At 36.1% G+C, this 24767-nt stretch overlaps 1 protein-coding gene across 1 annotated transcript in view; it reads left to right on the forward strand.

The window, feature by feature from the left end:
• The window catches only part of LAMA3 (laminin subunit alpha 3), a gene marked incomplete at its 3' end in the record, with an annotated part of 140142 nt that overhangs the window by 22614 nt on the left and 92761 nt on the right, over positions 1–24767 (forward strand). Inside the window, 15 exon segments of the mRNA XM_081324856.1 lie at positions 2622–2739; positions 3333–3451; positions 4638–4808; positions 9668–9765; positions 10534–10649; positions 11050–11168; positions 13040–13130; positions 14326–14457; positions 16093–16134; positions 18764–18901; positions 19268–19314; positions 20825–20924; positions 21820–21872; positions 23316–23421; positions 24013–24112. Coding sequence (XP_081180982.1) covers positions 2622–2739; positions 3333–3451; positions 4638–4808; positions 9668–9765; positions 10534–10649; positions 11050–11168; positions 13040–13130; positions 14326–14457; positions 16093–16134; positions 18764–18901; positions 19268–19314; positions 20825–20924; positions 21820–21872; positions 23316–23421; positions 24013–24112 — 1550 coding nt within the window.

A 24767-nucleotide genomic window follows, 5' to 3' on the forward strand; every position in this document is an offset into this window, starting at 1 on the left:
AATGTGGGTCCCTGTCAGGTATCCAAAAGTGTGAATTTCAGTCTCCATCATTGCAGCTAGCTTGGCCCCTCCTCAGATTATTTTATTTATTTTTATTTTATTTTAATTCCATTTATATCCCGCCCTTCTCCGAAGACTCAGGGCGGCTTACAAACTTAGCAGTAGCCTTCATTCTATGTATATGCCTGCTTATTAGGGCTTTCACACACACCCCAAGCGGCATTATTACAAAGTCAGCTTAATTGCCCCCAACAATCTGGGTCCTCATTTTACCTACCTCGGAAGGATGGAAGGCTGAGTCAACCTTGAGCCTGGTGGGACGCGAACCTGCACTAATTGCAGGCAGCTGGTGTTACTTAAGGAGGCATTAGCCCACTGCTCCACCAAGGCTCTTAGATGACAATCGGTAAAATTGTAGTACAATATCCTTAAAGTAACAAAGTTAGAGAAGGCTAACCATATTGTGATGATTTTTTAGATTGCTTATACTGCTGTTTCAGGTTTTCTCACTAATGATAGTTAAAAGGGTAATAAAAATACAATTACTGGATAAAAGTAGAATAATTTTAAAAAGATCAAATTAAACTAAAACTAAAGTGCTTAAACTATTACATGAATTCATGTAAAATCAATTACATTTTTAAACCAATCAGCTGAGAAACCAAAGGCATGGTTACTAAATTAAATATATTGGATTTTAAACATTAATGGTAGACAAAAGTCTCAGTGGTTACTTCCCATATGAAGACCAGTATACTTTTCAGTGTCGTACGCTGGAAAACAGGTGCATTTATGACCTGCTTATGGATTTCCTATAAGCAGAGATAGTCCACTGTGGAGATAAAATAGAAGCCTAGTAGCCAAGTTAAAAAGTTCTTTGCTCTGCTTTAGCATAGATAATCTTACACATTTATGGCATTTTTCTCATACTAGATTAAACTTTGAATCCATTTAAATCACGCAACCACCTGTTTTGACTGGCAATGGTTATCCAAGCATCAAGCCAAGAAAGAGTTTCCACATATCTGTTAGCTAATCCTTCTTGCCAGGGTTTGAACTTGAGAGCTTTGGCATGCAAAACATGCTTCCTGGGTTTTTTTCCTTTTTTTAAAAAAAAGATTCTGAGATTCTGAGATAATAAAATAGTCATATGAATCCGCATCACCTTTCTTGACAGTTCTTTGTTTGCCCACGTAATTTTTGTTCAGCTGAATCTCAGTGATCTAGTAAAAGGAATTTTAAGTTGAGAAATTCAAAATATTGTAAAATGTCTTGGGATGATATTTTAATGACAAGCTTTTCTGTCTTGAATGAGTATGTTTGATTCGTCAATTCTTTCAGATATTAAACTGTACTTTGGATGGTGCAGTCTCTGTATACTTCCCCCAGGGCAACTGTCCTATTGACAAAGTCCACATACATTCCTTTCTATTCGATTATCCAACAGTAATATGATTTTCTCTGAAATTCTTTGTTTTTTTAGTCTGTTCAATGAAGTCTGACTAGATGAACCTTGAACTATATTGATAAATAGAAAGGCACAGCGTGTTTGGAACAAAGGCCCACAGTTAACCTTTGATTGGCACACCATAATTTTTTTTTAAAAAAGGGACGCGGTGGCTCAGTGGGTTAGGACGCTGAGCTTGTCGATCAGAAGGTCGGCAGTTTGGCAGGTCGAATCCCGAGTGCTGCATAACAGAGTGAGCGCCTGTTACTCGTCCCAGCTTCTGCCAACCTAGCAGTTCGAAAGCACGTAAAAATGCAAGTAGAAAAATAGGGACCACTACGGTGGGAAGGTAACAGCGTTCCGTGCGCCTTTGGCGTCTAGTCATGCTGGCCACATGACCACGGAGATGTCCTTGGACAAGCGCTGGCTCTTCGGCTTTGAAACGGAGATGAGCACCGGCCCCTAGAGTTGGAAACGACTAGCACGCATGTGCGGGGGGAACCTTTACCTTTAATTTTTTTAAAAAAGGATGGTTCTCATCAGAAATAAAATGAAATTTGAATTCATCCAATTTATAGTTAAATGTAATTATAATTTAATTCAGTTAACATATAGCATATACATGTACTCATGTACTCTGTTGTTACACTAGTTTTTAATTTGCTAATAAGTTTTGAAAATCTCTTGGGGTTGCCCTCAAAGGTATTTCTCATGTCTAATGTAGTCATTGTTTTCAACCCTTAAGTTAGTAAACATCAAATGATCATTAGCTAATTCATACATAACATCAAATAGCAATAGCACTTAAACATATACTGTTCGGTAATGCTTTACAGAACTCTCTAAATGATTTACAGTATCAGCATATTACTCCCAACAATCTGGGTACTAATTTTACTAACTTCAGAAGGATGGAAGGCTATATCAACTTCAAGCCTATCAGGATCAAACTCCAGGCTGTGGTAGAGTTAGCCTGCAATATTGCATTCTAACCACAGGGCCCAGGGCAGTATTAATCTTATGCTAATGATTCCTTTAAAAGTACATACTGTAGGATACCTAGAAATGGATGCCAGCTTACCACCAATAAAAAACTTAGCTTACTCATTCTACTTTATAGTATCATAGTGCTGTCAGGTATATTCTAATGTTCCTTTATATATTTTATTACCAGTTGTTCCATGTGGCCTATGTCCTCATCAAATTTGCAAATTCTCCTCGTCCAGATTTGTGGGTATTAGAGAGATCAATAGATTTTGGAAGAACATATACACCATGGCAATATTTTGCCTGTGAGTATCAACTACAGAGCTCTTTCAATGTTTATAGTACTTTTTTTCTTAGAAGAAAAGAAATGAATTCAAGCTAACTGAATTTTATAGTTAGTCATGTTGAATTGTACACAGTCTAAAATGCTGTTCCCTGATTCATAGTTAAGATAAACAATAAAGCCAGGTAATAGTAGTGGGACCAAGATATGTTCTGGCTCATGCCTATGATGGCCCAAAAATTTTATTACTGTTTAAAAGAATTCATAAGGTACCTTTATTCTTTTCAGAACTGATGTGGAGGTTCTGCTACTTCTATGTAGATTACTGTGTACCTTCCTTTTGTTTCATTCTGTGCCCTGTTTCAGATTCATTAAACATAAATATTTTACTGAGCCAAGAATACTTTGACAAAACTTTGTGAGAATGTCCATCAACCTTGGAGAACTGAAGGGCAAGGAGCAGGACTTGAAGACACCAAAGCTGCTTCAGCGTGAACTCTTTTGCTTTGATGATATCATTTGTCTTACTTATAAGTGTTATTATCAAGACTAGGAGACACAAGTAAAACATATCAGAGACTGAACTAAAAGTGACTTTCTTTTTTTAAAAAATAGATTCTAAGGCAGATTGTTGGGAACGTTTCAGAAAAGAAGCTAATAGTCCTCTCAGAAAGGATAATGATGTCATTTGCACAACAGAATATTCTCGGATAGTGCCTTTAGAAAATGGAGAGGTAAGCTGAAGACATCCATGTTCTAAATGCTTGCCATTCTGCCATTGTTCAAATATTATTGCATGTATTCTTTCAGTACTTCTAGCATCATAAATTCTAGGAACTTGGTTTGCAATTATTAGTGAATATTCCTCCTCATATCTATGGTCACATTTGCTGCCTTACTTCAGGTTATCCTCCTTTCCTACTTTATTGTGAATTGGATTCAGTAATAATCCGATTTAAGGGAAAATCCACTTTGATGATAACCTCCTTCATCCAGATATCCCTTCTTGTTTCTCTAGTCCAGGGGTCTTCAAACTTAGCCCTTTTATGACTTGTGGACTTCAAGACCACTGCTCTTTAAGATGTTAAGATATTTGTCAACTCCCAGAATTCCCACATTCCACAGCATGGCTGGCTGTGGAATTCTGAAAGTTGTCCTCCACACATCTTAAAGTTGCCAAGGTTGAGAAAAGCTGTTCAAGTCTATTCTAAGTTACACTATTGACCATTCATTGCTTTATTGTGTGGCCACCTTTTTCTGGTCATTTTGAGGCTATTATTTTCTTTTTTATGCACAGTTGTTTTTCTATAACAACCAAAGAGAGATGAAAGAAATACCTTAGTTTGGAATTAGGAGCATCAATATAAAGATAGACTTGTTTCCCATAACAGTCAATTTTGTTAAACCAATAAAATTTTACTCCTATGAATAAAGTTTCCAATTTGTTCATAAAATTTGTTCCATGAACTGTATTCTGAGTTAGCAGAGTTCATTAGTATTCTACAATGAGCTTTTGTTAAAAAGAACTTTGAACCTGCTCTTGCTGATGGGGAAGTTCCATAAAAACATTGTGTATATTCTTGTTGCTATAAAAGCCTTTGATTAAAAGTCCTTTTTTTGCTTATTTACAATATTTCTTTATGCTACAGGAGGAAATAAATACACATTGATCAGTGTTAACAGTATTCAGTCCTGTAGTGATGTACAGATATCTATTAGTGATAATTGTAAAAATTGTAATTCTTTTGAACATGTTATTTATTCAATTTTTATCCTAGTCAATGTTTCCAACAACAATAAAAAGATTAAAACATAAAGATGAATGTTATAATCATTTATAGATGTATTCTTATAATTTTTAAAAATATTGAAAGTAAAGCAGATGCTATTGATTTATCCATCTCTCTTTTTTTTAACCAGATTGTGATATCCTTGGTAAATGGCCGTCCAGGAGCAAATTATTTCAGCCCTTCTTCCATACTTAGAGAGTTTACTAAAGCCACAAATATTCGTTTACATTTCCTCAGAACCAACACTCTACTTGGACACTTGATCTCTAAAGCTCAGTGTGATCCAACTGTGACACGCAGAGTGAGTTCTTGTTCTTTTTGACAGAGGAAATCCAATAGATAATATTGGCATTATTCTGCAAAATCTTTGACCAATTTTTAACCAGCTTGTACTTACTATTGATTTTAGGATATAATATTCCATGTAAATTTTCCATATTATACATTATGTTGTGGCCTATTGCTTGAAATTCAGATAGATAGCAAGAGCAAGAAACTGAAAAACCTTTTTGTCTGCATGTTGTCATATGTGGGTAATTTTTTTTATTGAGTAACAATATTGTCCATTGAGTTTAGCTCTCCCTAAACCAGGAAAATCTTTACAGAATGTTAGGCAAAATGGTTGTGCACACTTCTTGTACCTGACAGCCTTTCTAAAAAAAACTCAGATGGCAAAGGAAGATGCAATATTTGTATTTGGAAACATCACCTCTTCAGCAATATAGTAAATCAAATAGGCTTTTTATCTGTTACTAAAATATGGTTAATTTCTGTACATGGATAAATTTACCTTTGCAACCTAAAAGCTTCTTTATAGTAACACTTTATGCCCCCTAAACCACAATTTTCCTCTTGAATGTATTATGATTAAATTCCTGCAGACTGTTAATGTCTGTAGAAGACCTGCATTGATTCAAGAGAATAGTATTTCATTTCATTAGTGCGTTTTTGTGACAATTGGAATTGTTTAGTAAGAAAGAGGATGTTAAAGCAAATATATTTTATAGACAGAAAAAAGATTGCTGTATCATTAAGCATTCATATCTAATGAACTGCTTCTCTCCGCAGAAGTGTACGTGGATACTGGCAAAAGTGGTATCAGGGTAGAGCTAGCCAGCTGTTAGCTGCAAAGTTATTATATCTATGCTGTGATCCCCTGAAAATTGGAAAGTCCCTATTTTGGACAGTTTTAAAGAAATATGAATCCTGGAGGCAAACATGACTCAGATTTCCTTTTTATTGCAGGATATGTATTTTGTTTAAAGCTACTTTTTTTGCTAGCAAAGATGTGATGCATATTTTCAATATTTTTCAGGGACAGAATAAAATGCAGGCAAGTGATCTAAGGAGAAAATTTGCTTCATAATCCAACATGATAGAACTATTAGAAAATATGAAGCACTTTTTAAATAATTGCGAATGTACAAAGCAGATTTATTTATTTATTTATTTATTTATTTATTTATTTATTTATTTATTTATTTATTTATTTATTTTCTATACCGCCCTATTCCCGAAGGACTCAGGGCAGTTTACAGGGCAGCATATAAAAGACAATATAAAAAGATAATATAAAATTAAAATGAATTAAATTAATTAAAGCCCAACAATTAAAACAATATTAAAAAGCTAAAACCCCTTCAGTCCAGGCCTGATAAATCGAAAAGCCAGGTTTTCAGGTCCTGGTGAAATGAACGCAGATCAGGGGCGGTCCGGAGTTCCACAGGTAAATCATTCCAAAGGGCAGGCGCGCCCACAGAAAATGCCCTCCCTCTGGGGATCACCCGCCGGCACTCCCTAACCGGCAGCACCCTAAGGAGGCCCTCTCTATGGGAGTGCACAGGATGATGGGAAGTTGATGCTGGCAGCAGGTGCTCCCTAAGATAATCCAGACCCATGCCATGTAGGGCTTTATAGGTCATCACCAGCACCTTGAATCTCACCCAGAGGGCAACTGGAAGCCAACGCAGCTCGCGGAGAAGAGGTGTTACACGGGAGTATCGGGAGACTCCCATCACAACTCACGCGGCTGCATTCTGCACCAGCTGAAGCCTCCGAGTGGTCCTCAAGGGCAGCCCCATGTATAGAGCATTGCAGTAGTCTAACCGGGAGGTCACGAGTGCATGAGTGACTGTGTGTAGGGCATCTCGGTCCAGATAGGGCCGCAACTGGCGCACCAGGTGAACCTGGGCAAAAGCCCCCCTGGTCACGGCTCCTATGTGGTCTTCCAAACTGAGCCATGAATCCAGGAGGACACCGAAGTTGCGGGCCCTATCAACGGGGGGTAACACCTCACCCCCCATAGTTACCGATGGACAAAACTGGTTCTCCCGAGATGCCGGTATGCACAGCCACTCAGTCTTGGCGGGATTGAGTCGAAGCCTGTTCTTCACCATCCAAACCCGGACCACCTCCAGGCAACAGGACATCACGTCGAGGGCATTACCGGGTTGGTTCGGGGTGGAAAGAAAAAGCTGTGTATCATCAGCGTACTGATTTATTTATGTATTTATTTAATTGGATTTATATACCGCCCTTTCCCGAAGGACTCAGGGCGGTTTACAGGGTATTTAAAACAAGAAATACAAAAGTTAAAAACAATTAAAAATAATTACAATAATTACCCCACCCCGGAACCACGAATGATCTCACCCAGTGGCTTCATATAGATGTTGAACAAGAGGGGAGAGAGAACCGACCCCTGAGGAACTCCACAAACAAGAGGCCTCGGGGTGGATCTCTGCCCTCCCATCAACACCGACTGCGAACGGCCCAAAAGGTAGGAGGAGAACCACTGTAAAACAGTGCCCCCCACTCCCAACCCTCTGAGACGCCGCAGTAGGATACCATGGTCGATGGTATCAAAAGCCGCTGAGAGGTCTAATAGGACTAGGACAGAGGAACAACCCCTGTCCCGAGCCCACCAGAGATCATTCACCAATGCGACCAATGCCGTCTCCGTGCTGTAACTGGGCCTAAAGCCCGATTCCTCCAGGAACAAAGGGAGCTGATGTGCTACCACGCTCTCAACAACCTTCACTAAAAAGCGAAGGTTGGAGACCGGATGATAGTTATTCAAAATAGCCGGGTCCAGAGCAGGCTTCTTGAGAAGGGGCCTCACCACCGCCTCTCTCAAGATATAGATATAGATATTTATAGATATAGATACAAATAGAATTTTTAATATAATCCATTTTTCTTTTTCTGATCACTGTGAATAAAGCAGCAAATCTGGTTCATTTTCACCTTCTTGAACTATGCATCAGTGCATTGCTGGTAGGGTAAAGAACATCTCTTTCTTACATATACATATATATCATTCTTATTGACATTTTCAGTGAGTCAGCCCAGACAGGTATAACTTTATGAACAAATAACCTGATGGTAGGGAGTGGTAGCAAAATAATAAATTGTTAATTGTTTGAGTCACCATTTTGATTACTAAGGCTTGCAAACGACTTCTAACCCAATCTGATGTGTATTTACTCTGAATAAATGAGTAAATGTACTAATTTACTTGGAATTATTTGGGTCCAATGAGCCTGATTCAAACTGTAGCATATAGGAATTCAGTGCCATTCTTTATTAATCTATTCAGAAGTTCCACTTGATTCAGGGAAATTTATCCCAATGTGAATTTTTATAAGCTTGAAGCCTTGATTTTAATTTGGCTCAAGGCATCTCTACAAACAGTAACAGAAAAGAATTTGTTAAATAATATTAAAGAAAGACCAAGTGTTTGAATTAATAGAGTGAAGGACATTATACTGACCATTAAGAGAATAATGAAGGGAAAATGATTTTTTTAAATATTCCCCCTTTGTCTACTATGCCTCTGTAATATAATAGAGTTTGTTCTAAGGATTGATGTGCCATCAAGTTATTGTTCACTTTTAGCAACCACACTGATAGATTTTCTTCCATGATGATTTATACCCAACCTGATATTTTAGGTTTTCCATCACAACTGTAACTGTTATTACTAGTCATCTTCTCTTCCCCACCCCCCACTTTTCTCAGCATTAGAGCATTCCCAATAGTGTTAGGTCTTGGCATATTGTGTCCAAAACAGGAGTTACTGTAAATAGAAATAGACAAATACTTTCCCCAAGTGCTGAAAGAATGCCCATATTTAATCCTACTTTATTCAGTTTATTGTCCAAAATCTCAAAATCATTCCTTCCAACTGACTAATAAGGCAGGATAGAAACTGGTATCGCCCTTAACTCAATAGAGTTGTTTTTGCAGCAAGGGAAAAAGAAGCCATCCAGTGCATGTGACACCAAAGCTGGTGAAAGGCTGAGGAAGGGGATGAAATGAAGAGATAGGATGAGATGAAAATTTGTGACAATGGGAAGCTGCCTGCTCCAGAATACCAATATTGTGCTCTGAAGAAATGTTCTTGCACACTTAATTTTGCATTGGAGATGAACCTAAAGTTAACTGTCCTGTCTGCACTCATGGAAGGGCTCTCAGTCACCGTATGAGGTGGTCTTCATTAGCCTTTTTAGTACCTTTAAAATAGGCAAACATTATCTTAATTTTAAAGATAAGGGACCTCTAATGTAGCTGACTGCCTAAAGACACCAAATAAGTCCCATAGCTGAGCTGAAAGATTTCAGCCTTCCATTCATGCCTGTAGTCTTGTATTGCTGCAACTTTTCTCTGGGGAAGCCTGTAACGTGTCTCTTTTTCCCTTTCCCATAGGTACAGCTTTTTATCTCTTTACCTGTTTATTATCAGTATTAATACAATTCCCTTCCTTTCCTTCCACTGTTTCTTGTTTGTTGTCTCTTTCATCTGTGAAAAAAACATTAAAATATAGAAAGTGTAGAAAACAAAACAAATGCATGATTTATTAGCATTGTAGTAGGAGAGCCATTATAGCCAAGAGGCAACCCCCCCCCCCCAGAAGTCTGGTAACATCTCTTCTGATTAACAAATGTTACTAAAAGGCTTTTGCTCTTATGCAGGAGTTGCTACCAGTCTCCTTCTAATGATTTACATTAAGTAATACGTGTTGGGAGAATATACTTGGGCCAAATCTATAATTCATAACAAATAATTAGTATTCAGTTTGCATCCATAAAAGTGTCTAACTTTTTGAAAATAGATTGCTTCTGCTATTTTTCTACAAATCTTATTTCTTCTGTTATCTAGTACTACTACAGTATAAAAGACATCAGCATTGGTGGACAGTGTGTTTGTCATGGACATGCTGATGTGTGTGCTGCGAAAACTGACCCAGATTCCTACAGGTAAAGTAACCAACAATGCAATCAAAACAACAGTTCTTACAAATGATTTTAGTTTATGTTCATAAAATGATGGGGGGGGGGTGATTTGGGAATTCTCCTTGCCCCAAAATTTCAGATTATTTCATTCATCCATCCCCATGGCTTTGATAGAATGAGTTTGGTTTGAAAAAGTTATTAGTTTCCTGTATGGACTTTTACATACAAATGTGGGATATACATTTCATAAACAAATATGTTAACATTTGAATTTGTATTTTCATTGGATTAGGACGGGGCTCTCCAAACTTGTCAACTTTAAGACTTGTGGATTTCAACTCCCAGAATTCCCCAGCCTGCATAGCTGACTGGGGAATTCTGGATGCTAAGTCCACAAGTCTTAAAGTTGACAAGTTTAGAAACACCTGGTTTAGGACATAATCTATAAATTATATTATTTTTAAAAAGCATCTCATAAAGAAATAAAATATGAATCATACAAGTGCACATACAAAGAATGTGCAAAGCAGCAAAACCACAGCAGTAGAATGAGAATTTTTTAAAAAGGTCTCGGTAAGTAAGGAAAAGTCTTTAGTTCCAAAAAGAACATGAGATTTGATACTGTATAGGTGAACCTCATTGGACAGTGCACTCTATATACAGAATTGTATACAGAGAATACACATACACATTCAAATTGTACAACCGCTGCAAAAAAAGTTGTAAAGTACAACAAAAATCATGAAAAATGCAACAAAGGAAATTTAACTGAGAATTACTTAATACTTACAGGTACCAATGTGAATGTCAGCACAATACTTGTGGAGAAACCTGTGATCATTGCTGTCCAGGGTATAATCAAAAAAGCTGGCAGCCTGCAACAGCCACTAGCCCAAATCTCTGTGAACGTAAGTCATGCAGAAAGACAAGTGTTGCTTTAATGTAAACACAGGTCACATTTGCAAGGTTTACATTGTATAATAATAATAATCATGTAAATGGTAAATAATACAAACAGATATGAATCCCACAGTAGTTCTGTATTTCTTTAGATTTGAACTATGATCCTGCAATTAAATGGCCTTTTTATCTCTTGTATCAAGCAAACTTAATTAAAGTTGGTAGGTGGGAATGCTTCTTGTTTCAAGCTGAGCACATATTATCTGCCTTGCTGCTGATTGTGAAAAAGTCACTACACGTTCTGTGTGCAATTTGTGATGCTATTTTTTTTAATAAAAAAAAATCAGTGTTCCCTTGCTCATTTTCTTTTTTTTGTTAAAAAGAATTTTAACCCACCATCTTTCTCAGCCTGCAACTGTCATGGCCACGCCCTTGACTGCTATTATGATTATGAGATTGAACGACGTAAAGAAAGTTTAAATCTTCATGGACAGTATCAAGGGGGAGGAGTCTGCATTGATTGTCAGGTAAACTCCCTGTAACACCTTTTGTAGATTGATAACTACATGAACGTTGCAAATAGCATGCTGAACTTCAATTGTTCTGAGCTAGAGAAGAGAGTAATTTTCTGTCGCTCAAAGCTTTATTCAATTTTGATTGCAAAATATGCAGGACTATTCTATAGAATTGAACTATTTTACCTTAGTAGGGCAATATCTAAGATTACATGGTTTAGATAGCGGTTGGGCCCTCTCTGCAGTCACATGACTGAACCTCAAGCGCTCAGCAACACATCCGCATTTACAACTGTCCTGTGGTCATGTGATCATGTTTTATGATGGTATTGCTGAAATCCAGCACTTTCAGTTTTCAACAAAACCTGCCTATAATGAACCTTTGGTTTGCTTAAAGACTGCAGTTTTCACTTAATGACCACTGCAAAAATGAGGACCCAGATTGTTGGGGGCAATTAAGCTGACTTTGTAATAATGCCGCTTGCGGGGGTGTGTGAAAGCCCTAATAAGCAGGCATATACATAGAATGAAGGCTACTGCTAAGCTTGTAAGCTGCCCTGAGTCTTCGGAGAAGGGCGGGATATAAATGGAATTAAAATAAAATAAATAAAATAAAAAAAGGTTGTAAAATGTTGCCACCATTATGATATATGAATGTAATGGGCAGGCTCCAATACAGTCTGAATTTGAAGATTAAATAGAGTCTGTTCCATCAGTTAACAGTTTTAACAGGTAGAAAATTCCTCCTGATGCCTAGTTTGAGCTTACTTCCTTGAAGTTTTAGCCCACTGGTTCTGGCCCTGTCCTTTGGGCAATAGAAAATATGTCTACTCCCATTTCTGTATGACAGTCCTTAAGATATTTGAATGCTAGTACAATTCTTCAGTTGTCCTTTCATTAGGCTAGATCCTTTAACTGTTCCTCATGGGGCTTGTTTTCCAGACTACTAACCATCTTGGTTGTCCTCCTCTGAGCTTGAACAGTTGTTACTTTCCTTTTGAAATAGGGTGCCTAGAACTGAATTCATCTTCCATATAAGGTTAAATTTATTACAATTGATATTTTTAAGCTTATGTTTTATCAATGCTAGGCTGGATATGTGGCCATGTATATTAAGTTTGAGTCACAGGATAAATCCATTTTGTGTTAAGAAAACAACAGAGACAATAGAAACAAGAATTAATAGGTCAGAAATTCACACCAACAAACAAATCAAAAATCAAACACAAAAAATAAGTCATATATTAGAAAGAGCTAGGAAAAGCTATAATTGGTTAGACAAAATTGACCTTCAGCTCCTTGATGGTCCTTGCAGTTGAGCAAATTGAGTGGTTAATCTTGGTAATTCCAGTTATCTGTGAAGTACCAACACCACACTGCTCAAAGAGATACTTCATGATGGAATTCTGCTTGTTTACCATATAAATAGTTGAACCTTGGAAGTTGGCAGCGCAATACCTATAATACAATCAGGTGGCACCCACAAAACCTCATCATCATACTGCAATAAAATTAAAAATAGAAATGCCCCAAATCTAATGAGATCTCATATGAAAATTCAGATATGTCATGATAATGTAAGCATTTTTAATTTTATTTGCCTTTTCCCTTAAACTTGATGCTCTATGATATTATATAAAATCATGTGATGGCACTCACCATCAGAAAATATTACCAATCCCTGATGAACCTAAAGTTACTATTTCCTGATTCAGTCTGGATTCCTGATACACTGACAGAAGTCACAAGTCACGGTATTACTACATCAACCTTTTTCTTAATTCTGAAAACAAAGTTAAAAGTTGCCAAAAGTTAAGTTGTTTATCTCTTCTTCTGATTGTATTTCTCTTACGCCAGTTTCTCCTTTATTTTATCCCATATAGCACAACACAGCTGGTATAAACTGTGAGAAATGTTTGAAGGGTTACTATCGTCCATATGGTATTCCAGTCACAGCAGTGCATGGATGTATACGTATGACAATTTTTCTATTATTTTTACTAGCCCCTTCCCCTCAATATATTTTAATAAGAAAAAATAATTTAATATATTTTACCATGTAAAGTTTTATACTACGCATAATGCTTTTTATTTTAGATCACATGGGAAAAGTTCCCTGTTAGGGTGGCAAATGCCAAGCCTGTTAGACAATTATACATTTTGTCTGTTTTAGTCTGTCTGATATTGTATATATCTCCTATAAGGCTATATACCCATGCCTCATAATGTACAGTATCTGAAGTAGGATAATTTGAATCTGGTCATTTGTGCTGCAAGTGAGGTTATATTATTTAATGGTCTGCCATTTTATTCTTAAAGGCACTTCATGGGGAGGTGAAGTTCTTTTGAAGAACTTAACAGCTAAGGACCTGGTTTTGAGTCTTTTTTTTAGACATCTTAGAGATATTTCCCTACATGCCTCCAATTTTTAAAAGTTAGAGAAGTATCCATAAGGAAAATATTTTCAGTGAATGTGTATACACAATTTTGTTTATAGAGTGCAATGTCCAGTGAGGTTCACCTGTATAGTATCAAATCTCATGTTCTTTTTGGAACTAAAGACCATTTCTTATTTATTGAGAGGTTTGTTTTGTTTTTTTAAAAAAGGTCTACTGCTATGTTTCTGCTGCTTTGCACATTCTTTGTGTGAGCACTTGTATGATTTAAACAATGTTTTACTTCATTTTAACGGTTTTTGGTAAGCTGCCATGGAAGCAGAATGCAAATGCCAAAATAAAGGGAAACATTGTATCACAGGCTCCATTGACAGTATGGTCATACAATTCCATTACAAGAGTCCTTAAAATATGGGAACTAGTGGGCGTGAATATAAAATTGAACTGTGTTTGATACAAGATAAATGATTCAGATCACTGTATTAACCTTCTAGAATGTAGTTGTAGCGGATTTCACACAAAATAAATGTATTTCCATTGTGAAGTAATAATTGCTTAGGTTTTTGTACTTAAAAAGGATATTGATGTGATAGGCTTCACACAGCATTTCAAGATAAAAAGTAATATTATAATTATTAAATCTACTGCTGCCAAAGCAAAGTAGCAATTTGGTATACAATAGGAATTCCTGTTATTATAATTATAGTAAACTTAGTAAACGTCAGGAAATAAATGTGTTTGAAGAAAGCTTTTGATGATGTCATTTTCTGTAGCCTGCAGGTGTAGCTCTGAACATTCCAATGGCTGTGAAGAAGGATCAGGTCACTGTTATTGTAATCTGAACTATCAGGGTGAAGCCTGTGATCTGTGTGCTGATGGATACCACAGTTTTCCTTTCTGTTACCGTGAGTATAACAACATGTCCAATGAATCTCTAAATTAATATCCATTGTTTATTCCAGATTGTCTTATACTCATTTTTATCAGAATGCTACCTCTAAGCATTCCTAAGTCATACTTCTAAATAAGTCAAGGAGGTAAATATTTTAGTTTATTGCCATGCAATAGTCTTTTCTGAAATATGAGCTAAAGCTGAACTTCTACAAGTCTCTGTGACAGATTAATTATCTAGATTGGAAATCAGGCAACTCTATTTTTAAACACACTTCCTGTCTGGATGAATTTGCCCTCCCCTCACTTCTAATTTTTTTCTTTCTCTGTTTGATGTTCCAATGCTATAATTGTTTTTCAGACTAGTGCCACTATAGCACTTATAGAATGTGGTCACTAAAAATTATAGTAGAAGAATAATTGTTTCAAAGTCTTGCTATAAATATCAAGATGCAGGTATTTGCTAACATGGAGATATTGCTGGAGCTGAAACACAGAGAAAATGGGACAATTAGAATTAGAAATATATTACCTTGGTAGAAAAAAATAGGAAGAAGGAAGTTCTATCCTACTAAATTTTCTGAATGCATAAAAACTACAGGGTATCCTTCAACAGCCAGTCCTCTTTCTTTCTCACTTTGTGAGAGAGAAAATTCTTATTGGAAGGAAAGAATAAATCAAGGTAAGAGAAAGTGAGTATTGAGCAAGAGATGGATAAGTTCATCTAGTCTTTCATAAACTAGATTAGTCAGTTTCCCAATCAGCTTGGCAATGTTGATTTGACTTTCCTTTGTTATTGGTTGGCAGTGAAGTTTGGACAATATTGCAATAGTCATTGGGAGTTGGGCAGTGTATAAATTGTTTTAATAAATAAATAATCCTACTTATTTTGAAGTTTAGCTGACTTCAAAAAAGGGTTGGATCAATCCATGGAAGTCATGCAGATCAATGGCTTGAAGGCAGTCTGTTGGTATCTGAAGGCTATTTGTTGGGACCCTAGTGGGTTTCCTTGTGCAGTTGGTTGGCAACTATGAGAACAGACTACTGGGCTAGGTCACATTCTTGTGTTAGTTTTCCCTCAATATTGTAACTGAATGATAGAATACAATGCTTTCCAGAGGTTGAACCTCTGTTATTCCATCACAATGCTGTACCAACCATGGGAGCAAGTGATGTCAAATACTCTGGCCTGAGACTAGCAGATAACTAGTCTATATAATTCTCTATATTCTTCTCACTGAGTTCATTTTGGCAAGTGGTAGGAGTGGTCTCAGCCAGAATGAGCAGCTGAGAAGAATGGACTTTTCATGTGAATTTTAAAAGAGTATCATACAGACATATATTTAAAAATGCATATGTAAGTACTGTACACCTACACCAGCAGACACCTGCAGAGAATGTCAACCTTTACTGATTAAGAGTTTATCCATCACAGGGCCCTCTGGCATAGGAAGCTTCTTAGCACAGGAAATCTTTAACTAGAAGCTATTTGACATCTGTTTCTGCACCTGGATTATTGCTCTGCAATTCCCTTAGTTATTTAGAGCTTTGTCTAGGCAGCATCTACCTCTCCCAACCTTGCAACTTCAATCAAGATATTCTTGGCAAATGCTGTTATTCTGTCGTGCTCTTCTCTCTTCCGGTATTAGGCAGCCGTTGCAGACCAGGATATTTTGGAACACATTGTCAGCGTACGTTTTGCTATTCTTCTGGGAAATGCCAAAGTTAACTGCAGGGCAATATCGCTAGGAGACTTTTTTTCACTCCTGAAATCTGGGGCTATTGTTAACATTTTAAATTCATTTCTTTTAAATAAAGCCTGTCAATGTTATGGCTCAGGGATGTTCAATTATGATATTTGTGATCGCGGTACAGGTTCATTGTCAATGCCAGACTGGATTTCACGGTATTCTCTGTGACAGATGTGCGATTGGGTATATTTCTATTACTCTTTCTGTCGAAGTAGGTCATGATTTGTTTTTATATTTTAAGCATTTATAAAAGGCGTTCATCAGGTGAAAAGGCAGGTTATAAAGTTTAAAAATGAACACAAGTTAAACAGTCACTGAGGTGTCATAATAATATATTGAGGACTGAATTTTGTTCTAATTGAGAGTTCTCAACTTTCTAAAAATTAAAAGATTGTTTTTTAAAATTAAAACCGGGGCACATGTATTTATATACTCAGAAATATTTGTGCTTTAAAAAAGGCTTTTAGATCAAAAGGTAAGATAATTAAATTTTACCTACACATAGAATCAACAATCCACCAAATCAAAACTCGGAGATGATAGAATTGCTATGCAGTTTTCTGTGCTGCATATTAGATGTCTCCCACATGGAAGGCAGTGTCTCTAAATTAACATACACCAGAGAAAAAGATATAGGAATGTTTCAGGAAGTCTCCCAATTTCCAGTTAGTTAAAAAATACCCTGCATGTATTAATATACTGGGACCTGGGGGGAGGAAAAGGCATAAGAAACTTTTTGTGTAGTATATTGGTACCTATTTCATACAGAGATATATAAGAATTGTTTTTTTAAAAAAACAAACATTAATACAAGGAAAAAAATATTACTCCTTTTTTAAATTCAGCATGTATTTTCAGGGGAGGAAACAATCCCCTCACCCACAGAAATTAGGTTTCATTGATTACTTTGAAATTTGCTTTGGAGACACAAAAGAAAATTAAAGATTTAAACAGAATACCATGGTAAATTAATTTATTTTTCTCATCTAGAATGCAACTATGCTGTAGTTGGATTTATGGACAACACATATGGCCTTTAGGGCAATTGTCTTTGCCATCCAAGTTATGCTGGGTCCAGATACAGCCAGTTATTCATGATTATTAAGACCCCCCAGGTGCTGAATAAACAATCAGCTTTATTTTCTGCCTTTTCACTCAGACACTTCAATTTACAAGTAAAGTTTAGCTGACTTACTGGTTTTCGGAATTTTTTTGTTTTTCCTAATAGGTATTGTTAGTTTTCTGAGTTTAAAGTCTAATGCAGCTTCCTCAATCCTTTAGATAAATTTAGTCTCATTCAAAAATGGCTACCCTGTAGGAAGAAGCATTGTAGTTATAGATCTAAACTTTTCTGAGATCCCTGGAGTCCTCTCTGGTTCAACTGCTTTGCTGAGCTCTGTTTGAATGATCATTGAAAAATGGTTGGTAATTTCCTGCCATTTTGTACAGAAAGCATACTTAAATTGTAGTACAATCTTAAAATAACCTTAGGTAAAGGTAAAGGTTCCCCCGCACATGCATGCTACTCATTTCTGACTCTAGGGGCCGGTGCTCATCTCTGTTTCAAAGCCGAAGAGCCAGCACTTGTCCGAGGACGTCTCCGTGGTCATGTGGCCGGCATGACTAGACGCCAAAGGCGCACGGAACGCTGTTACTTTCCCACCGTAGTGGTCCCTATTTTTCTACTTGCATTTTTACGTGCTGCTTTTGAACTGCTAGGTTGGCAGAAGCTGGGCCAAGTAACAGGTGCTCACTCTGTTACGCGGCACTCGGGATTCGACCTGCCAAACTGCCGACCTTCTGATCGAAAAGCTCAGCGTCCTAACCCACTGAGCCACCGCGTCCCTGAAAATAACCTTAGTATAGTGTTATTATAAACAAATAGGAAAAAAGGAGAACCTTAGCTGGTTCTGCTCACTTTCCATCATCATTCTGTCTGATTCTTGTCTGCCTCCACATATAATTTTTTTTATGTCTAGAACATGAATCTTTTTAGCTATTAAATATTCCTTTGTCATTCTTTGCAGGTGTAGTTTCTTTGTTATGGCCCTTCATTGTTGAACTGTCTCATTTCTCATCTGGGATAAATGAGAAGTTCAGAGCCCTGCAAAGCAGCTTAATATTGATCACATTTGCATGATTTTCTTCCTTTTGAACTCAACCCCAGCATTTCCAGTGGTGACATTAATATGATAGGAACAGAGCTTTCCTTTCTTTCAAGAGCTTACTTGTGTAGGTAGGGATTACAATAAATGAACTTACCAAGTTACACACCTGTGTCCAAAAGAGAAATGTGGAATGCATTATTCCACAAAGAAGAAGTCATAGCTTGCTTCAGCAGTTGTAAAGCATTTATAAAATCATGCTGGAAAAAGGTTTAATGCAATGATTTCCAAATTCTGACCTTTAGGTGATGGGAAATTAGAATTATGTAATCTTTAGACAGAGATGCCAACAACTGGGAAAGATGGGATTTGTAAACCAAAAGATGAGGACTCAGAATTGGGACACAGCATATCACCCATCACATGGCTCCTTCATTCTTTCTAAGATTCATATATTTTTGCAGCTTGTCAGTGTTCACGGTATGGCTCCTACCAAGACACATGCGATCCAGCCACAGGCCAATGTGAATGTCGACCTGGTTTCATAGGCCAGCAATGTGACAGATGTATCTCAACAAGTAGAACTTTTCCTCATTGCCAAGGTAAGAATTACAAGGACAGTTTCATTCATAGAAACATTGTACAATCAGCACTGGTATGGATTTGTCTGAGATCAGGAGATTTTCATTAGCTTAGCTCCCAACATACCTTGCAAAGAAGTTGATTGCTTTTGATAAAATGCTTGGCATCTTGAATTGAGTGGGCTTTTTGACCAGCCCTGACTCACCACAGAGAAATGCTTTTTTGATTATAAATGATTATTCATATTCTGAAGGAAATCTGCCCTGGAGATAAACGGTGAGTCACTGTTGAGAAAGGTCAAATTCTTTAAACTTAAACTTCCTGTATAAATTGATAGAAGTAAAGTTTTGAGAATAATACTACGTTTTTTTTAAATTGTTAAAAAGGGGTCATCAATGAATGTGATCCTGCTGGAACCAGAGATTCTTTTTCTGTAAGTATTATATTATATAATTAGCAGAGTATTATATAAGTGGCATGAAGTGATAGCAGTTAAAAAAAAACCCTGATCAAAGTAGTGATGAATATACAGAATAGACAGAGAAGTCAGATATGTCAGAAAAGTGGGGAAGTTTAATCTGTGTGAGAGAATATAATTCATTTAGAGGTGTCTAGATCACCCACAAGGAATTAATTTGTAGATCCAGTGGAAGGAAATGGTAAGGAAGTTTATTTCATTTCAACATTAGGGAAAAAAGTTGTCCTTGATCTATGATCACAATTGGGGCTAGAATTTCCATTTCTAAGAAGTGGTTGTTAAGTAAGTTGTGCCCAAGTTTACCACTTTTTTGCCATGGTTTGTTAAGTGAATCACTGCAGTTGTTAAATGAATCATGGTTTTAAGCAAATCTGGCTCGCCCATTGACTTTGCTTGTTGGAAGCTAGCCAAAAAGGTCACAAATGGCAATCACATAATCCAGGGATGCTGCAGCCATCATAAATACATATTGGTTGTCAAGCACCTCAATTTTGAGCATGTGATCATGGGGATGCTGCAACATTTGTAAGTGTGAAGACCAATTATTAGCCACTTTTTTCAGTGCCTTCGTAAATTTGGTGGTTGTAAGTCAAGGTCTACCTATACCATAAGAGCTGCTTGATTGTGGGAAGTAAAATATTGAAGCTTTTTCATCAGAAGTATTTAAACAGAGGCTAAACATTCAGAAATATCTAGGAATCTCAATTTTGTTGAGCTAGTAATCACTGAACGGTCAAAAAAATGTTATGGATTTTTTTGGCAAAATGGCTGTGTGGGATATTGGCCCATTCCCAGAATGGCTGCCTTGGGTGACATAAAAACATAGCTTTATCAGCATTGAGTGCTTCTTTTTACCCTTCTTGCTTTTCTCCAGACAAATAAATGAGCTGCTCTTGCAATCTTGTTTATTTTCTATATAAAACATGAAAAGATGAAGAGGACAAGGACCCATGTGACACTGTGGCACACACTAGTGTTTTTGGTGCCATGTGGAAAACTTTTGTCTTTGTTAGAAGAGTTCTATATTAAGTAAGGTATTTTTAAAAAATAATTTCTAAGATTGCCTCTGCTGTAAGATTTTCCACTTTTTGATGTAAAGTCTTCAGCTCTTCTTTCGAGTCCTGCAAATATTACAGTCGGTATAGTCTAAGACAGGGGTCTTCAAACTCGGCCCTTTTATGACTCATGGACTTCAACTCCCAGAATTCCTCAGCCAGCATGCCTGGCTGAGGAATTCTGGGAGTTGAAGTCCATGAGTCATAAAAGGGCCGAGTTTGAAGACCCCTGGTCTAAGAGTTATGAATTAAGGTTCACTTGTGGATATAATTGACAGCTTGTTTGTTAAATCAGTTCTACACCTGTAAAATTGTTCCCTATTTCAGTTTTCTGTATTGATCTGGATCATTAGCCTGGATGATGCTTAGTTTTTTTTTAATAACAAATTTCTTTTCCTCCTCATTGTTAGGGCTATTGCCAGTGCCTACAAAATGTAGAAGGCAAAACCTGTAGCAACTGTAAGCCACTTTATTGGAACCTGGCTAGTGCTAATCCTTATGGATGTATAGGTAACTGTTCATATAATGAAAATCAAGTCTATTTTCCTCCTATTATTTTCAGACCATTCCAGTTTTTCCAAAATTATTTTGTGTTCATCAGCCTTGAAAGGAATAGAGTTGTGGTTCCATGCTACTGAAAGACGGGAGTGTTTGTGAGGCCTTTCAATGTGTAACATGGAGTTTTTGTTTTTTTGTTTATGAGGCAAAATGCTTTCTAATGTATTTTGCAAATTGATGTGTACTGTATTTCTTCTCCCACAAATAATTACATCATCTATACAGTTATGTGCTTGCATCAATCAAAATAGAAATTAGTACTGAACTGACATTATTAATTAATGTGATGATCAATGCTGGACAAAGAAGTTTCATTAGGAAAAAGAAAACAATGTTTGCAGCAGACTAATTAGAGAAAAGAGTTGATATTTAGCATGACCAAGAACAAGTAAGAGAGAGAGATTATGGTCCAGTTGATCGCATCTCTCAGAATCCCAGTAAATATGGAAATTGCAGGGCACATCTCAGGTTTATTTTTTGTACTTCTCCACTGCCACCAGGTTGAAGTTAATTGTTGAAAGAGTAAATGCTATTTTAATTTAATATTTTAATTCAAATATTTTTGTTCTGTTCTAATCTTTTGAGATCCTTGCTTCCTTATCTCCGTGATTTTTAACATTGTGCTTGAAAGTAGGGTTTGGAGAACTGAAAAACTAAGGTGCTCTGTACTGGTGCATCATTGCCGGTATTTTTTTTTGTATTATGTAAAGAAACTCAAGTCTGTCTATCAGTTGTACAAAACCACCAGAACTAAAATGTCCAGGATTTGTCATTTGATTAGTGAACTACAGTATTATAATCAATTTCTCATTAGCTGGGATTCAGATAGCTTTGTTTCCTTTTGCAGACTGCCAATGTAATATAGCTGGAGTACTAAGTGGAATTAGGGAATGTCAGCAGGTAAAAGCATTTTATTTACTAACAGTTTATTTACATTCTGTTTACATTTAAAAATTACAGAAGCTTTTTATGAAATAAAATATACAAATTTATTTTATAATTTTTTATTAAAGATTAAAATTACAACAGTGAAAATAAATACAAACTTTAAAAAAAGAATAAAAATAAAAAATAAACATTCAAAAAAAGAAAGAAAAAAAGATTATAATGAAGAAAAAATGGAAATATATAAATAAATGACTTCCCCCTTCATCAGAACAAGTATAAACAATTTTAATGACTTATTACTTTCTCTTATAATACAACAAATCGTCTTCCCATATCCAATCTGTTATCCGGAAACAAATCCTTAAAGTCTTGTTGTTCAGTCATGATCAGCAAAAGTCATTAAGGTTACCAGCTTTAACAACATATTCATCTTAACCTTGATAAAATAAACCAACGTCATATTCCTTCCTTTTATTTTTAACAACCTTAATCTTTACTTCCTTCAATTTGTGTACTGGAATTTATGTTTCTTTTCATCTCTTCTTTGTCCCTTCTCACAAAATTCTTCAAAACTTTAACAAGCTTCTTTTGTAAAACCAAGTTATGAAAATTATGCATGTCATAGTCTTGATTTCTTATTTGTATATCCTTTTTTAATTATTAAGACATTAACAGAGTTTTTTTGCATGTTCAGTATTAATATTGTATCTAATGTCATTCTTGTAGCCTGTCATTTGTAAATCAATTTTAACTCTTTTTCAGTCTTGTCAGTTAGTGCATGTTGATCTTCTGTAACATCTTTTAAACACTGTCTGTCCATAGACACAGACAGTCTTAAAATTTGTGATACAGTTTAATGTTTTGCTCAACTTTATTTTTGCCTCTGCTTTTTAATTTCTTTATCATACAGTAAGTGTTCTGGAGAACACTAAAAACAACCTCCTGTGTTAAAAATAATGTAAGTTACTACATTTCAAGTTGTAGATGATTTGTCAAGTTCAGTACTCCATAAATAGTTTCTTACTCTTATCAATAATGAAAAAGATCTTCCTCCATAATTCATTAGGAAGGATCACTAGTGGAAGACTCTCAGATTGTAACTCCTGAAATTTGTGAAGAATGAGCTTAATAGAAATGTGAGCGTATGTTCTGATGTTCTCAGGACAATTTCTGATATATTTCACCTTAGAAGAGTGTCTGCAGTTGAAAGTTAAAATATGATAGATCACAAGATAATGTTTTCAGTCTGTTCTACTACCTGGAACCTGTTTTCTAAATTTTGGAAGACTTAAAACTTGTGCATTTCTAAGGAAGCAATCCAATCAAATATGCTTGTTTGTGATGGTATGCCCATTTGCCACATAATGTCCAAAGTTTTCCTCTGTGCTACTGTTGATATCAATGGAAAGGTTGAAATTGTCTTTGTTTTTTTTCCTTCCAACTCTCCTGTTATAGTTGGGTGGTGAATGTTACTGCAAACCTAATGTTTGTGGAGGTCCTTGTGATACTTGTGAGGCTGGTTATTATGGCCTGGAAACCAAGAATTATTTTGGATGTCAAGGTACAGTATGGCTTTTTAAGAGCAAAATTTGATACAGGATAATAAATTTCTGAAAAGATTGTTTTTTGTATATTATTGCTATATAACAGCTTTGTTGATGATCAGAGGTTACATCTGCCTTCAGTTATGATAGTGAATAGATATTTCAAGAGAGGCAAGGGCAAGATAGAACAAGCAGCAAACATAGCTACCATTCATAGATTGGCTACAATATAATACAGTCAAACTCATTTATAATTGTAGCCTTTGATAAATATTTTGCTTAAATAAGACATATTTTAAAATAGATAGTCAATATAATAAATATTCAATGTTTTGCAAAATATTTTAGTCTTTAGTATGAGAACCAGTTAGAAGATAATGGTGTCTTGTTTGGTCATGGCCCTTACGAAAAGATGGGCAAACCGCTACTGGAAGTGCTGTATGATCCAGACTCCTTGTAAATGAGATGGTCTTCAACGTTCCTTCTCATTCTGTGATTGGAAAACATTTTGTTCATCTTTCTTTCCATAGAGGCCTACAGTACTTCTAGTAGTGTGTTGTATTTGTTCTCTGACCAAAAATTGATTTAATTCTATTTTTCACTTGCAGGATGCAAATGTGATGTGGGAGGGTCTGTAAGTCATGTCTGCAATGACCTGTCAGGTGACTGCCAATGCAGAAAGCACATAATTGGGAAAACTTGTACGGAGTAAGTAAAATGGGAAGACTTGTTTTGTAACATCCCTCCTCAGTTATGCAAAGCAGAAAAATCACTATGTTTCCCCTCATGCTGCAACAAATCCACATGGTTTAAGGAAAGAAAAAGAGAATAACTACAAAGTGTCTTTTGTTAGGCATTATTAGGCATTTTATATCTAGAAGCAATCTTCATGATTGATAATTTAGTATGAAATAAGCTGTGGTTACATAAAAAAATTACAATATTTAAGCAGCCTGTACTACATTCCTGGATGGATTTCATGGGGCTACACTCCAGTTGTGAATCTTACCCAACAAGCTACCCATTTGCTCCTTTCTTTTTAGTTTTACCTTTCTGTTTAGGTCTGGGATTAATGCTAATTCTGATAGTTTGCTTATTAGGGCTGTGCTATTTCTCTTTGCTATTTTTATATTAATCTACAATATACTTAAAGTATCCATGTGTTACAGCATGATTTGAATTTTGGATCTGAAGTTATTTTTAGAGGCAAAGCAGGAAAAATGGTACTTGAATAAATGATAAAATATATTGTTGATGTTAAGTAAATTAAAGCTTGATGCAAAGGGACAGTGTACTCTGCTAGGGATCCTGTGAGCTGAAGGAAAGTTATTATCTTAAATGCAATAATGTCAAAAACTGTATG

The sequence above is a fragment of the Vipera berus genome (assembly GCF_964194415.1).
Source record: "Vipera berus genome assembly, chromosome: 3".
Taxonomy (NCBI): Eukaryota; Metazoa; Chordata; class Lepidosauria; order Squamata; family Viperidae; genus Vipera; species Vipera berus.